The sequence below is a fragment of the Chanodichthys erythropterus genome, chromosome 9 (genome assembly GCF_024489055.1).
Source record: "Chanodichthys erythropterus isolate Z2021 chromosome 9, ASM2448905v1, whole genome shotgun sequence".
Classification (NCBI taxonomy): domain Eukaryota; kingdom Metazoa; phylum Chordata; class Actinopteri; order Cypriniformes; family Xenocyprididae; genus Chanodichthys; species Chanodichthys erythropterus.
The window spans coordinates 36,439,568-36,456,026 of NC_090229.1; the positions used below are offsets into that span (position 1 = coordinate 36,439,568).

The window sequence follows — 16,459 nt, forward strand, 5'->3', positions numbered from 1 at the left end:
ACATTACATTCATCAAACAATGAAAATGTAATTTAGGGCAGTTAAATTAAATTACTCAATTCAAATTAGTCAATGTGTTTAAAAAATTTAAAACAAGTGATTTGTCATACTCTCCTAACCTGAACATTTTAAGATCACTCAGTCCAACAGCCATGATGTCCATGACAGGGGGGATCTTGGTGTGTGTTGGAGAGGAGACCATTTCAAAGCGGTTCTTTACAGTCACTAAACCCAGATCTGCCACAATAACATTGTGGGAAACAGAGGATTGTGGGAGGAAGACAACTGGAGCTTTGATGTCTACGTCCAGGGAGATACGTGTGCTTCTCTCTGCCAGCTCCAAAACCCCTGTGGCTGCCTTCTCCGCTGCCTGGGCCGTCACCTCCGCCAGTGCATTTTTAGCCTCCTGGAAATTATTAATGAATGCCTGAAGAGGAAAAATAAAGCGAGGGAGAGAGAGACCATTAGACAAAAAATTAAATGCAAACATCTAATCAAATTCAAAAAGGAAGTTACATCATTCCCATATTTACTATTATTTTTTACAGTTACAGAATAAGCAAAGAAAAAAACAGCATTCACTTGCGAAGCAGCAATTTGTTTCCATTAAGAAACTGTAGGGAGTCTCCCAAAGTTCAGTTCTAGGCCCTTTCCTCTTTTAAAATGTATAAATTATAGTTGCTAAAAAACTTAAAAAATAAATCAAATAACTCATTAAAAATAATAAAATAAGAACTGTTATTATCAATATTATTTTTAATTTATTTAATTTATTTTTTTTAGCATCTATAATTTATACATTTAAATAAAGGGAGAGACCATTAGACAAAAAAATAAATGAAAAAATCTAGTCAAATTAAAAAAGGAAGTTACATCATTCCCATATTTACTATGATTTTAATGTTACAGAGTAAGCAAAGAAAAACAAAATTCACTTGCGAAGCAGCAATTTGTTTCCATTAAGAAACTGTAGAGAGTCCCCCAAGGTTCAGTTCTAGGCCCTCTCCTCTTTTAAAATGTATAAATTATAGTTGCTAAAAATTAAAAAAAATAAATAAATAAATAAATAAATAAATAAATAAATCAAATAACTTTAAAGTAAAATAAAAAAGAACTTATTATCAGTATTATTTTTAATTTATTTAATTTAATTTTTTTAGCATCTATACTTAATACATTTAAATGGAGGGAGAGACCATTAGACAAGAAAATAAATGCAAACATCTAGTCAAATTCAAAAAGAAAGTTACATCATTCCCATATTTACTATGATTTTTTTAAAGTTACAGAGTAAGCAAAGAAAAACAACATTCACTTGCTCAGCAGCCATTTGTTTCTAGTACAAAACTGTAGGGAGTCCCTCAAGGTTCAGTTCTAGACCCTCTTCTCTTTTTAAACGTATAAGTTATAGGTGCTAAATAAAATTTAAATAAATAAAATAGCTTTAAAATAAAATAAGAACTGTTATTATCAGTATCAGTATTATTATCAGTATTTTTTTCTACTAACTTTCTTTGTATGGGAAGAATGGTGGATGCAGTGGTGCACGAGATGAACACTTACCAGTATTGAGGACACAAACTTGTTGAGGAAAATAACCTGAATGCAGCCCACAGTCAAAGTTACACTGGTGTCCACAATGTGCATGTCTGTATAGGCGTCCCCTTCCGTTGCATCCACATGGTTCACCATGCGGAAATCAAACACCTCCTTGTCCGCGATGGACACTGCCTACAATATCATCATCATTCTGTCATTAGACTAAATATCCATCTCACAATCTTTTCTTCTTATGAATGATACAAAATTACATTTAAAAACTGTTAAAAATCCCAATAATTCAATAAGATATGTGAATAAAAAAAATTGTATAATCTAATAAACAATCATTTTACTTTGGAACAATAAAATGTGAGTCAAATGTGAAAATGTTTGTTTTGTGGTTAAAAGCCTTATTTTATTGTTTTGTTTTTATATTCTTATACTATTATTGAATAAAATAATATAAAAAATAAATAAATAAAAATGTGCCAGCTCTTAATTGTGCCAATTTAGTTCCCATTCTATGATTTATTTATCTTTATAAGAACAGCATTTTCTACCTTTTTATACAGTGCCTCGCTGTCACAATCCAGAATTATAATGTTCTTCAGGTTAGCCAGAATCTCCACTGACTTCTTCTTCATCTGAACTTCAGAAACCAGCCCTGGTAATAAGAGAGAACATGCAGAATTGGATCATAACGCAACTTTATTGTGTTTATTTGCGTTGACAGAAATGTGTATTACCCTCTATGCTGATCTCAGAGATCTGGGCTTTTTCTCCTCTTATGAAGACCTTCAGACAGTTGAGGTCTGCTCGGATGTGCAAATTTACCACATCCTCAAACTTCGACTTCTTATAGGCTGAAGAAAAAGCCAAAAATATGAGATTAAAATTATATAATAACAAAATAAAAGAACCATAAAAAACAAACATCTGACTTTCTTACTAGATTTCTTTGCAATAGCAGAATTCTCTATTTTTGCCTCCTCTTCTTCTTCCTCTTCCTCCTTGGGTGGGACGGGCTGCTCCTCCAGCGTCTCTTTCTTCATGGGTGGTAGGAGGTTATTCAGAAAATTCATGGAGTTGAGCAGCGCCTCAGTGTGCAGGTGCAAGTCCAGCGAGGAGAAATTCACCTGGTGCAAAGATCACATTTTAACAAACCTTTGCAATTAAAGTGAGCTTTGTAATCTGATTGGCTATCGCATTATCTGTAGAGAAATTCTGAGCTCTGATTTGTGAACAAGCTTACCTTGATCAGTTGCTCTGTGTTTTTATACATTGTTTTAAAATCTGGTGCATTTTTGTCAGCCTGAAAAAGAAGAGGGTATTACTGGAATATTCTTATGCATAGGGCTATGCTCATACAATCATATAACAATATATATCATAATATTGCATTGGAAAGAGATGTCAAACAAATGGACTACAGGATGATTTGAAGAAAAAAATAAATTAAATTGTCCTAAATTATTAATAAATAGATAATAAATCTAAATCTATGCTGTCAGGGTTTGACTGAGAGCGGGATTGTATTTAAAGGGGGCATTAATGGAGAAATCAGCTTTTTCTTGAGCTTTTGATATATAAGAGTTCATCGTACTATAAGAATATCCTGTAAGATTCAGAACTGAAAACTTCCTTGTTAGTCCAATAAAAGCTTTTATTGAAACCAGGCCCAGTGTCCGACTGATCCTGGAATGTGTAGGTAGATATAGGTGATATAGATATAGATAAACGCCACCTCCACAGAAGAAATCAATACCTACTTCATCATTGCAACATTAGCCCTGCCCACTGGCGTGTTAGTGAGATGATGAGAAGAGCGATACAGGACTAAAAATAACTAGGGCTGTCAATCGATTAAAAATTTTAATCTAATTAATTACATACTCTGTGACTAATTAATCTAAATTAATCGCATACATAATTTTTGTTGTGAAAGTATTAAATATTTTCCTGGGTCAACAATGGTCTTCGGTGGTGACAGACATGGTCATCCACACAAACACTAAAAAATGCCCTACCACGTGATCTGCGAGCCCGATACTGATAATAAAGTACCCGTCACTCTCACTGTAATTCTTTCTTGCCCTCTTTGCAGAAAAAAAAAGTGATTTTATAGCTTTGTAAGAAAAGATGCTTTTTTGCTAAACCTGAAAAGTATTAAAAAGTAGAATTTAGAAGTTATATTAACTAATAATATAATTTTCTACCATATACAATTGATTGCACCTTTCTAACAACAACTTGCTTTGTTCTGGTTTCACCTCACTCCAGTCTCAATTAACTGATTTTATAGGTAGGCCTAATTTACTACACATTGTCATTTAAATAACCTGAAAATATTGTGGATTATTAAGGCTAATTTTACTAACCACTCTTGCTAAATGGGGTAAGCACACTTATGTTCTCATTTCAGAGTTGTTCGAGTAAATGATTCATTATAGACCGTGTGGACAGATCAGTTGTTGCCATGATTCATTCAAATGAATCTGTTCAAATGAGTCGTTAGGTCACGAATCGGACATTAGCGGACGTTAACGTGTTGCGTGCGAATCGCGACTGTTATTAGGACATCGCAAAAGATTTGTCAACACAGAAAACACTTCACCGCTGGATAGGATTTTCTTTTTGTTTACTGAAAGTGTGGTTTATGTCAGCTGCACGTGCAGGGCGCCTGTCAGAGAAGATGAGGTGACGCTCTTTTAAGCTCTATTCACACCCAGCGGTTATTCAGGAAAAACATTCTCCGAATGCGCCTCGTGAAACATGGATTCGGCTTATGAACTTTTAGCATTGTGTCAGTTGATTTAGATTGTTATGTGTGAGGTAAAGAGAGTGCAAAGACGGTGCTTACTTTGAAGACAGAGAACGGCTCCAGGTTCAAAGGTCAATACGGAATGGATTAATCTGCTTTATTTTTTTTAACGCGTTATTTTTTCTCAGATTAATTAATCGAAATTAACGGGTTATTTTGACAGCCCTAAAAATAACATTACCTTTCAAAGGTTCCTAATGCTAGGAATATGGTTATTTATTTTCAACAATGTGAATGTCTCAGTTGAGCTTTATTTATTTGTATTCAGTGTTTCACTGTGGATTCTTTGGTAAATCAATCACAATTCGGCGCAGGCTTTGCAAACAGACTTATGATATGGACTCGACAGTAATGCAACAACATGTCAGTAACTGTTCATTCTAATGCCTGATCTGATATTAATGATTCATGTACATGATCGGCTACATGTTCATCACTGCAACTTTTCATGCCACGATCTAAATATAATGCAACACTTTTCACGATTAGTTAACCTTGAGAGCTGTAATAGTAAAAACGTGCTAAAAGTTTTCTCGAGAGTAATACTTAGCTATTTCATATGCAAAAATGTTAGCCAATCACAGCAGTGGGCGTTTACATTGAAGTCTCACAGCAGACACGGCCCTTAAAACAGAGCGCTCAAACCAGAGGGCTAAAATCGGCTAAAAATGCCTTTTATTTCTAAATTATGACATTATGACATTTTTGATGTAAAAAGCATATTAACATTATAAGTGCAATCCAGGAAACATTATAAAACAATGCAGTTCATGACCCATTTAAAATGAGTCAAGCATCATGAGTCACTAGTCTCTTTTTAGGTTTAATTTTGTGTTAATGTTTGGCTTATTAAAGCTAAAATTAGGCTTTTAAAGCCCACAAGCTGAGAAATACCGCCACAACTGAGAAAACTGTCCGAGAGATTCACAAAGCTTCACAATGTACAGAACATGTTGATGACAAACGGCTCTTGTACATAAACAGTACCTGAACCCAAAGGAAAATGACACGTAAATATGATAAAGCTAATGTACCTTGACGTACTCCAGAGTGAGCAGATCTTCCTCACTATTGTCCAGAGTGGTGATAAGGTGAACTTTCTTGTCCTCAGAGTCTTCACACAAACATCAATGTTGAAAACAAAGTATAAATTTCTTTCTTTTAATTTTTTTTTTTTTAACAGTGTGTGCTCATTGCACTTACCCAAGTACTCTGAACACTCAAGGCAGATCTCACGCAGGAAAGTGTTTGATGACATATCAAATGTGCGAAGTTTAAGCTCTGTCCCTAATCCATCAATGAACAGATGCAGAACGCTTACTTCCTGTCCGCGTGACAAGCGACACAGCTGAATGGAAAGCTAGAACAAAGGAACAAAAGAGAGAAAATAATGATTGGAGGAGCCTTGAAATGTTGAGACAATTTCAAATGAACCATATACACACACATATCTGTTATCATCTCTATAAGGAAAGGAAAGATAACTAAATGCTCAAGAACATAATCAAACCTTGTTGATCTCAAATGTCAAGAGGAACTCGGTCATGTTTTTCTTGGGGTCTTTCAGCACCATGGACAGACGCTTATCAGAGGCCTGCAGAGAGTCCGACGAGGCCTCAAAGAACGGCAGATCCTCTATCGGTGAACTAGGGGCATCGAAGAACAACTCCTCCTCTGAAAAAGATGTGAAGACAGTGGTTTAATGTGGAGATATTGGATTTATAGAGTAGATCTCTATAATCGATCACTAATATTCAGTCATGTGAATGTAACTCCATCTCTGTTTGTACTGTATGGATGTGTGTCTGACCTGAGCCATATATGATGGACGCGCGCAGGTCATCGATGGCTGGTCTTCGGGGGGTGAGCTGAGGTGTGTTCGCTTGTTTGGAGGCCTAGTGTGAAAAAGCAAAAAGTATCACATAGATGCTAGAAAACCTCATTTGCAAACAAAATGGATATATGTCCAAATGAATCAGAATTATTAACCAGGATTAAACTGAAAATGCAAAATTTCACTGAGCAGATGGATCGGTTCGCAATAAATGCAGCTCCAGCTCTGGAAGCACCATTTGAGTCACTTATAATGTGCATTTGGCAAGCAAGACGCCCCAAACATCTTTCCAAACTTGTAAAAATCATGTTTATTGTCTTCATGTTTCATCAGTCAAAACGTCTCTATCTGTGTTTTATTCAGCTACAGTGACAGCTGGATGCCCTTGTCCATATAATGATTTCCTGGAACATCACAAGTCTCACTTGTGGACTTTCTGCGTGAGGGCACCCTCCCACTATGAGTGTGAATGAAACAGACATTACATTACATGTGTGTACTCACTAATGCTCACAACACCCTATTTTGGGTAAAAATAGGAAAAATAATACTTCTCTATAAAGAAATTTGTAGTAAACATATATGAATCCATAAGTTTTTCTCCAGTGTAGAGAAGGGAGGGTTGTTTTTCTCCCCAGTGCATGTATAAGATTTCCTGAAGAAAGTTAAGAAATTAGATTTTTTTTGTGTAATAATTTTAACACTTTATAATAAAACTTTAGACCTTTCTAATGATTTATAGGAAAATGAAGCTGTATTTTCAAGTGCTCAACCAAAATGGCTGGATGTTGTCTGTATTGTGAATAATGATATTGGGCTATATAAACAAAATTGACAATGTGTTACGTTCCTGCAGAAAAATGTTTGTGTGAAAACATTTCTTGTTAAGGTTTGTATTTTGTGTGCCCTGTATGGAAGATTAATGTCTTTGTCAGTCACATGCAGTGTTGGTGGTAACACATTACAAGTAACTTCAGTTACTTAATCAGATTACTTTTACTAGTAAAGTAACTAATTACTTTTTCAATTTACAACAAAATATCTGTTACTTTTTCACATAAGTAATGCAAGTTACATTTATTGAGTGAAAGCTCTCCTGTCTTGAGGAGAAGAGGTGTTGTGTGTGTTGTGTGAACATGATGGTTATTGTAGATCTAGACTAAATGTGAACATGCATTTACTCATCTTACTTGCACAAAAAAAGACCAAAAACAGTGAAATGCAACCTTGCATTTCAAGCTTTTATGCAAACCTGTAATAACATATTAAATTAAACAATATACTTTATGTATTTAATCTCACTTTATTAACCAATGACCTTCAATGATCTAATTCAGCCATACTAATAAGCAAAAATGACTTTAGATTAGATTTAGAAATAAAAGTGTTGAACTTCTTTCTCCTGTGTCCAATGTTCCCTCTCAGCTGCGCGTGCGCGCGGCCGCGGCATCAGAAAGAATAATTGCCGCGCAGAGGATATCAGACATGAAATCATGTGTGGGGAAATCATAGAAATTCATTTGATTTTAGTGTAAATGAGAAATAATTGCAGTGTTCTGGTCAACCACTATAGTTATTGTCGCTATAGAGTTAGAACCGGTGAATGCGGTTTACAGGTTTCACAGAAAGAGAAAGATGTGAGCGTTTGTGATATTTAGATAACTATAAAAGAGTTAACATGTTCACTTTTCTTTTAATATTTAGCTATCAGATCTGTTTAAATGCTTTACTTTGTTTTCATTTTATAATATATTAAAACAAATTGAAGCATTTAAACTGATAAAATACTGTACATCAGTTTAAATCCTTCAGGATTATATTATATTATATTATATTATATTATATTATATTATATTATATTATATTATATTATATTATATTATATTATATTATATTATATTATATTATATTATATTATATTATATTATATTATATTATATTATATTATAAGCCTAATAAAAAATTGATCTCAAGGGGATTGTTTATGGCTCCTTGCCACTAAAAATCTTGAAACCTCCTGGTATAGTATCTGGGAAATTCATAACCAATAAACATGTAATTTTGATGGTTTAAACACTGTCTGTTGCTAATAATTTACTGTACAAAAACACATTATGGTTGTCCTAAACCATCATTGTAACTGCTCATATTATTATAAAGAATAACTGTCCTGCAGGAGATTTTTAAATTATTTTTTAATAGAATTTCTTGGTAAAGACTGGTACAGTTAACGCAGCAATGTGAAAAAATCTCAAGTAACCTAAAATGTGCTTAATTTAGTGACTGGACTGCTTGTTTTCAAAAACATGATTTAATATATCACTAAGTTACATCAAGGGTCAAATAAAATAGAAATGTCACATTAAAGTTACATGTTACAGTTGCATGATAAAACCTTTTTTTTTTTCCTTCCGTGTTTATGTTCAATGTACAGGTCTGATATAATGTTTTTGCTCAGGTGGCCAAAATGTGCGCTCGACAGAGAAAAGTTTTGCTCAGCGAGAAAAAAAATTAGAGGGAACATTGCCTGTGTCCTATTCTTCTTTGATCCAGAATAGCAGATTTGTTTGAGCTGCGCCCTCTACTGTAAAGGCATAAATATGCATTTCCTTTAGCCTGGGGATTATTCATTTCACTTTTGGTGTGTAAGGGCCTTAATTTTTGCCAAAAATTTTTGTTGTTATTAAAAAACAAACAAGCAAGCTAAGCCCAGGTGAGAAAAAGTAACGCAAAAGTAACATAATACATTACTTTTCATAAAAAGTAGGCTAACTATGTAAAGCAATAAGTTACTTTTTTTAGGGAGTAACGCAATATTGTAATGCATTACTTTTAAAAGTAACTTCATGCATGTTTACGTGATGATCTGCACTACTTGTGGTTGTTTTCAGAGATGCTAACAGATATTTTATACTTGTGCTACAATTGTGTGGCCTGTGCTACACAACTTTCAACCTCTGTAAAAAAAGTTAATGTACAGCCCATAAGCATTCTTTTATTTACCTTGGGTGTAACCTGTGGCGCTCTAGTCTGAGGGGCAGGGCGGCTCTCGGGAAGTGGAATGCTGCTGAGTAACGCCAGGACGCCACGCACTTTATCATCAGAGATACGCAGAGACAGCAGAGGGAGTTCACCATAAATCTTAAACCTGAAAACAAAAAAACATTAGGTAGAAATATGTCAATGCATAATATGTGATGTGCAAATAAAAGAGATGCACACCAATCAGGGAAATTCCTCCTTACTTTGGCATTCTTGCATCTGTCACCACCATGGCTCGGCTGAAGACCATCTTCAGGTCTACAGGCTCCAGGATGTGGAAAGCAGACTGCCTCAGCGGACGAGCCAACTTCCAGTCACCACCTGATACGACACATGACATGTTTATAGACCTGTAATGTCTACATTTGATCAGTTATTGTGCATGAGTGCACACCTGCTTTGGTGTAGAGGAACTGTAAACTGCTCAGCTGGACATCAAATCTGTCATACGCTCGAGACATGATGTCCTCAATAGTGCTGCTGACCGCAGACAGCTGAGGCAAGTCCGCTCTGCTCTGACTGGACATCTGCACACAACAAACACACAATTATTACTTTTTAAAATATAAACACAACTATTTACTAGGGATGCATGATATATCGGCCACCGTATCGGTATTGGCTGATATATGATCAATTTGAATGTTATCGTTATCGACCAGATAAGAAAATGTAGGCAATATATGGTAAATATGTATCATTTCCTTCAGCTGAGACGCTTCAGATGCACAAAGTTCACCATGATGGTTTTGAATTGATTAAAATCACTTCAAAAAGGAAAATGGCAGATGCACAAAGTTCAATATTATGCTTTTTCAAGAAATCACGGAAAGATGAGCGAGAATTGCCATCTACATCAGAGCTTACTTCACATTTCCAGGAGGAGAAAGCTAGTGAAGCTGCACCTGAGGCTTTCAGGAAATGCATATATCATCACTGGACTGTAGAGGCTTCCACGACACAAATGATTTTGTCTCATTATAACAGCAGAAACAAATTCAAATACTCTGTCATTTATGGTAATACAGATAAGATTAAGACATCATTCGAAACTGCAGGATCTATTTTTATTTTTGTACACACAATAAAAATAAAACATTGCGCTTTTGTAAAATAAAGAGAACAAACAGGATACCACTTTCTACCATCCCGGTTTCCTTTCCGTGAAGTTTGTGGAGCAGCAGAAGCACTTCACAAAAATTAATTGAAAATCAATGTATAGCAAGCTCTTGTGTGGCATCTGAACTCTTGTTTTGGGTTGGTAGACATAGCGTGGATCGCCTGTGACTGACTGTATTCGTCGTGTGACTGCATGAACCGTGACGTCTGTACCATAATGGTTTGGTACCGTTACACCCCTAGTACTGACAGTAAGCTGTTTTTACCTGGAAATGACCCAAATCCAGAATGGCAAGGTTGTGTTTGGGGTCATAAAAGCCGTTTTCTGGTACAATGACATATGATGCCATGAAGTTTATCTTCAGATCAAGAACCTTCTGAGTCTCAATGATGTACATCAGTCCTGTCAACAATGAACAATACGGTTTAGTACTAGCTACTATTTAAAGGGTTAGTTCACCCAAAAATTAAATTTCTGTCATTAATTACTCACCCTCATGTCGTTCCACACCCGTAAGACCTTCTTTCATCTTCAGAACACAAATTAAGCTGCCAAAGTCTCACGTGATTTCCATAAACGAGGCTTCGTTACGTCATAAGTGTTTTGAAATTTCAATGGTTCACATGACTTTGGCAGTTTGATACACGCTCTGAACCACTGATTCGAAACAAAAGATTTGTAAAGCTTCATGAAGCAGCGTTTTAAAATCACCCATCACTAGATATTGTTGAATAAATCATTTTTTTGTTTTGTTTTTTGGTGCACAAAACATATTCTTGTCGCTTCATAACATTAAGGTTGAACCACTGTAGTCACATGAACTGTTTTAAATATGTCTTATGGGCACTGAAAGTGTTGATTATCTTTTTGCCAATGCAGGCCTCACTGAGCCATCTGATTTTATCAAAAATATCTTAATTTGTGTTCTGAAGATGAACAAAGGTCTTACAGGTGTGGAATGACATGAGGATGAGTACTTAATGACATTATTTTCATTTCTGGGTGAACTAACCCTTTAATAACCACAGATAAAAGGTACAATTTGATAAATAATAAATACATTTTTATTATTGTACAGGAAATCTGCAGTTATGAGAGCTTCAGGTGTCTATCAGCATGCTCCACATTGCAGCTTATTCTGGCCAAGAACTGCCAACTGTCTAGCAAACATGTAAAACAAGTAGATGGCATGTGAATCAGCACACACCTGTGGAGGTCTTGTCTCTGAAATGCTCCAGCTTCATGAGGGTGGCGTTGGTCAGTTCATCCAGCTGCAGGTCTTTTGGAGGCATGAAGAAAGCTGACATACTGTTCACTGTCATCTACAAAAAGAACAAAACACTTAATAAACATGCCACTATCCATCCATATTATAGAGGAGAAGATAGATAGATTAATTCTATAGTACAAATGTAAAATTAAAGATATTAAATTGCAAAAGGCTGCATGTCATGTGACATGCATTACCAACATTAACCAACATCAGAGAACTGTGATTATGCAAATGTGTTGTCAAATTATTGAACTTTTAACTTGAAATCTCAGGTACTTCAAGAAAATATTGTATGTCAAATGGGTTTAGCGGACAAAAAAAAAAGGTTTTTGAATCCTGGCATTGAGAGATTCCTCCTCACTCACAGCGTCATAGATTATCTCCAGCGCCTGGGATTCAATGCGGAGTCTCTGGTCCACATTCGCGTCCAGCGGGTTCGTCTCGAACATGAGGTTCAAAAGATTCTTATCCTTTATCCCGTCCACATGACGTGGTGACAGCAGGATGGGGGCCGACTTGCCTCGTGGGAGACCAGAGACTTCAAACGCTGAGAGCTGAGCAGAGATCCTAAAAAAAAAAAACACATTATATCACACAGCATGTTCTGAGTTTAAACAACAAACAAACAAAAATTACATTTACGCTAATGTTCTCACAAAGGAAGTCTATGTGAAGTCAAGACATTAAAAAGCCAAACGTGCAGCTTTCTAAAACACTTATATTAATTCTTCTGTACATTTTCTCTAACATTCACAAAAATGTGAGTAGCAGTTTTACGGAGGGTGAAGGAGATGATATGAATTGAGAACACAGTACTTTATTGCTTGAGCCGCAGGTCTTTGAGCCAGCATGGCTTTCAGATCGATGACGGACAGCTTGATTATCTCCGGCTTCTCTCTGCTCTCTTTGATCGACAGGGACAGGCGGAGAAGCTGGAAATTTATCTTCATATTTTCAAACTGCAAACAAATATATGAGTTAGAGGGGTGATGCTTTACATGAAGTTAAACCGCTTAAATTTGTATCATTTCAATTGTCTGGAATGTCCTGCTTACAAAAGAAGGCAAAAAAATTGCACTTATAAATCAGATCAATATTTTATGTGTATACACTACTGTTCAAAAGTTCGGAGTCAGAAAGATTTTTTGAAAGAAAGAAAGAAAGAATTGTTTTATTCAGCAAGGATGCATTAAATTAATGACAGAAAAGTAAGAGTAAAGACATATATTGTTAAAAAAAATATATATTTTGCTCAAAACGTATCAGTTCCCACATAAAAATGAAGCAGCACAACTGTTTTCAACATTGATAATAATCAGAAATGTTTCTTGAGTATCAAATCATTATATTAGAATGATTTCTGAAGGATCATGTGACACTGAAGACCAGAGTAATGTTGCTGAAAATTCAGCTTTGCCATCACAGGAATAAATGACATTTTAAAATATATTCAAATATAAAAATATTTATTTTAAATTGTAATAAATATTAATAAATAAATAAATAAATAAATAATAATAAAATCAAAAAGTTCCAATCACAATTAAAGGTATCTTTCCCATTTTAATAATTCTTTGGATTATATATATTTTTTCCGATTCTATTTTAGAAACGGTTTCCTATTTCTGCGACGTTGCAGCTTGAGCAACAACAAACAAAGTATGATAATGATAATCTCATGTACTGTTTGTGTGCTTTATTAAATGTTAAAAGTGTCTAATGCGAGTAAGATATCATCATGTGATATCATTTTGTGTGTCCTTTATATCCATAACGTACTAAAAGCAATCACATTGAAAATAAATTAAATGAAAAAAGAACATTCAAACTGTGAAAGAACAAGTATATTCTATGACCAAGATTGTTTCAGTCACTCAGTTTATTATATATATTTTTTGATCTAATTAATTACATGATGTGGCGATTAATTAATCTAATTAATCGCACATCAAATTTGGCTGAGAAATTACTCCCAAAATATAATTTCAAGTCATTATTGTGTAAAGCATCAAATGTGTTGCTGTGAGACCACTTCTGCTTTGTCTTTATATTTTTGTTGGCAAAATTGAGCAAAATAGACAATATTGTGTCTAAACTAACACAATAGGCCTATTAACTTCTTATTTATTGAACTGTTATATAAAATCAGTATCACATTTGCTTTTCTGGACATAAAAACAACACTTGTGTGATATTGCACTTGTTACTCGTGTGATATAGCTTAACTAGCCTATATCATATGATGTAAATGTTAGACAAAAACTCAAACAGGGGTATTTTTTGCCCCATATCTTGAATTTTAGGGACATTTTATAGGCTCCATCATGTAGAGTTGTTGCCCTGCTTCTTATTCTTCATCATCAATCAACTGTATGAAATGTCAGATGACCTATGTAGGTCTGAGATGGGGCGAGTGTGTTAAATACGTTAATAATTAATAATACGTGATTAATTAATCTAACGTGTTAAAATGACATCCCTAATAATATTTATGAACTTGACTATGTATTTATCCACTGCGCTGCAAGTGTTGCTGAGACTCTTCTGATTGGCTGTGATTTTTCATTGATTTTGTCATGTCTCATAGTCGTGTCATGTCTGGTGTGGACAGACTAATTGCTTGCTGCTCAAATCATAACGCATCACTTCTGGTTAGGAAACAGTGTAAGAGGCTTCTTTCAAAAAACACATTGTAAAGATTCCAAACTTTTGGAACGGTAGTGCACACATACATAAACCATTATTAAGTCAAGTTGAGGAAAATGTCTTGCACTGACACTAAATTAAATCTATAAGAGGAAACTGGATTTATATATGTTATGATTGTTTGTCACTAACATTTTTTGGCAGGTTGGGATTGACGGCTGTCTCGCTGTATCCAATGGCGGCGTACAGTTTGGCTTTCTCTGCTGGGGTCATTAGCTCATCAAAACCTGAGAGATATGAAACAGGAGGACACAAACCTATCAGAAACAGATCTACATTTATATATGGAATTCTGTGGAATATTAGGAATCTGCTGAGCGTTCCGTGGAATTCTAGAGCACAGATTCTGAGCAGGACTAGTTTTGCCGAACTACACAGATACAGAGCGCAATCAAACCTCCTGTCTTGACATCTTTGGTTTGTGTTTCACTGTCTCCAGACCAGTTCCACATCCAGCCGAACCAGCCCTGTGACTGTTCTTCCTCCACCTTCACCCCAGGACGGTATATCCTGAAGCCCGCCTTTGAGGCCTACAACACCAGCGACAGAATATGCAAGAGTCAACAGGTGTGGTTCAATTAGAAACTAGAGAAGACCTTCACTTTGCAAGCTTCACACCTTGTTAAGGATTCAAATGATCTATACAATATTATATGAGTCAAGTGGGAAACTGATGTCACGTCACCTCCATCTCAGCTTGCTGTCTCGCCATTGTGATGTTGAATATATCCATGGTTCTTTCTGTGTCCTTAAGGATGAACAAAAGCAACAAGGTTATGCTCAAAACAGAGCGGTCACAGAAATGAAAACAGGCTTAATTGGTTTTTGCCACATTTTAAGCTCAATAAAAAGGTGTTAAAAATTATCTATTCTGAACAGAACACACCAGATTTATGGGAGGTTCATTTTGAGTACTGTGAATTGAACTGTGAAGAGTAACTATGTATGTAATATTGTTTTTTTAATGTAAAGTAGATACAAGAATACAAGAATTTGTGAATGTATTCTAAAGTTACCCTAAAAATTAAAACACACTCTCATGTCATTCCAAACCAATATGCTGTTGTTGTTTTAACATAAAAGGAGAATTTTTCTGAATAGTCTTTATGCAACGCTTGCCAGTTTACATTAGACAGTTCACTAAACTAAACCAAACCAAACAAAGCAAAACCATAGCATTATTTGCCATTTCACAAATACAGTTCATAGTGACCACAACTGTGCATTCGCCTCGCATGCCAGCAGTGATTGGGCCGGGGTTCGAGACCGACTCGGAGCAGAGTGGTTAGGATTGGAATGTGAGTTTTGGAGGCGGAGCAATGAAGAGAGGGGTGTGTTTGATTGTTTGATGTCCAACAGCGTAGTTCAAAATCTACCTACCGCACCTTCGATAGTGACCATGGCTCTCAAAACAAAACAAAACAACAAACCAAACCAAACAAAAACACAGCCATTTCACAAATAGTATTCATAGTGTCCATGGCTGTCAAAAAAAAACAAAAAACAAAACAACACAACCACAGCCTTATTTGCCATTTCGCAAATACAGTTCATAGTGACCACAACTACCAAACTACAAACCAACAAAACAAAATAAAAACACCAATACCAAACAAAAACAGCCATATTTGCCAGTTCACCATTCATAGGGACCATGGCTGTCAAACTACAAAACAACAAACCAACAAACCAAAAACAAAACCAAACAAGCAAAACAAAACAGACAAAAACAGCCATATTTGTCAGTTCACTGTTCACAGTGACCATGACTGTCAAAACAAAACAAAACCAGTCTTATTTGCCATTTCACTAATACAGTTCATAGTGAGTACAACTGTCAAACTCCCATTATTTGCCATTTCTCAAATACCATTAATATCACATAAAAAAAAATTAAAAAAAAGCTCAGCTATATTTTCCAGTTCACCATCATAGCGACCACGACTGACAAACTCCAAAACAAAACAAACCAAAACCAAACAAAAACAGCCATATTTCCCAGTTCAACATTAATAGTGACCACGGATCTCAAAATGAAACAAAACAAAAAACAAAACAAAACAACAAACCAAAACCAAACAAAAACACAGACATTTTTGGCATTTCACAAATACTATTCAT

General features: G+C 35.3%; 1 protein-coding gene across 3 annotated transcripts in view; it reads right to left on the reverse strand.

The window, feature by feature from the left end:
• The window catches only part of vps13a (vacuolar protein sorting 13 homolog A), a 90,539-nt gene that overhangs the window by 62,073 nt on the left and 12,007 nt on the right, over window positions 1-16,459 (reverse strand). For all 3 annotated transcript variants that reach the window (XM_067395484.1, XM_067395485.1, XM_067395486.1), the window contains 20 exons: window positions 15,024-15,086; window positions 14,736-14,868; window positions 14,471-14,565; window positions 12,449-12,591; window positions 11,998-12,199; window positions 11,567-11,681; window positions 10,625-10,761; window positions 9,634-9,766; window positions 9,443-9,560; window positions 9,201-9,345; window positions 6,174-6,258; window positions 5,874-6,037; window positions 5,567-5,723; window positions 5,398-5,477; window positions 2,795-2,854; window positions 2,492-2,678; window positions 2,289-2,405; window positions 2,103-2,206; window positions 1,564-1,731; window positions 120-427 (listed from right to left, as the gene is read on the reverse strand). In XM_067395484.1, the coding sequence (XP_067251585.1) occupies window positions 120-427; window positions 1,564-1,731; window positions 2,103-2,206; window positions 2,289-2,405; window positions 2,492-2,678; window positions 2,795-2,854; window positions 5,398-5,477; window positions 5,567-5,723; window positions 5,874-6,037; window positions 6,174-6,258; window positions 9,201-9,345; window positions 9,443-9,560; window positions 9,634-9,766; window positions 10,625-10,761; window positions 11,567-11,681; window positions 11,998-12,199; window positions 12,449-12,591; window positions 14,471-14,565; window positions 14,736-14,868; window positions 15,024-15,086 (2,714 nt within the window). The remainder of the gene's footprint in view (window positions 1-119; window positions 428-1,563; window positions 1,732-2,102; window positions 2,207-2,288; window positions 2,406-2,491; window positions 2,679-2,794; window positions 2,855-5,397; window positions 5,478-5,566; window positions 5,724-5,873; window positions 6,038-6,173; window positions 6,259-9,200; window positions 9,346-9,442; window positions 9,561-9,633; window positions 9,767-10,624; window positions 10,762-11,566; window positions 11,682-11,997; window positions 12,200-12,448; window positions 12,592-14,470; window positions 14,566-14,735; window positions 14,869-15,023; window positions 15,087-16,459) is intronic.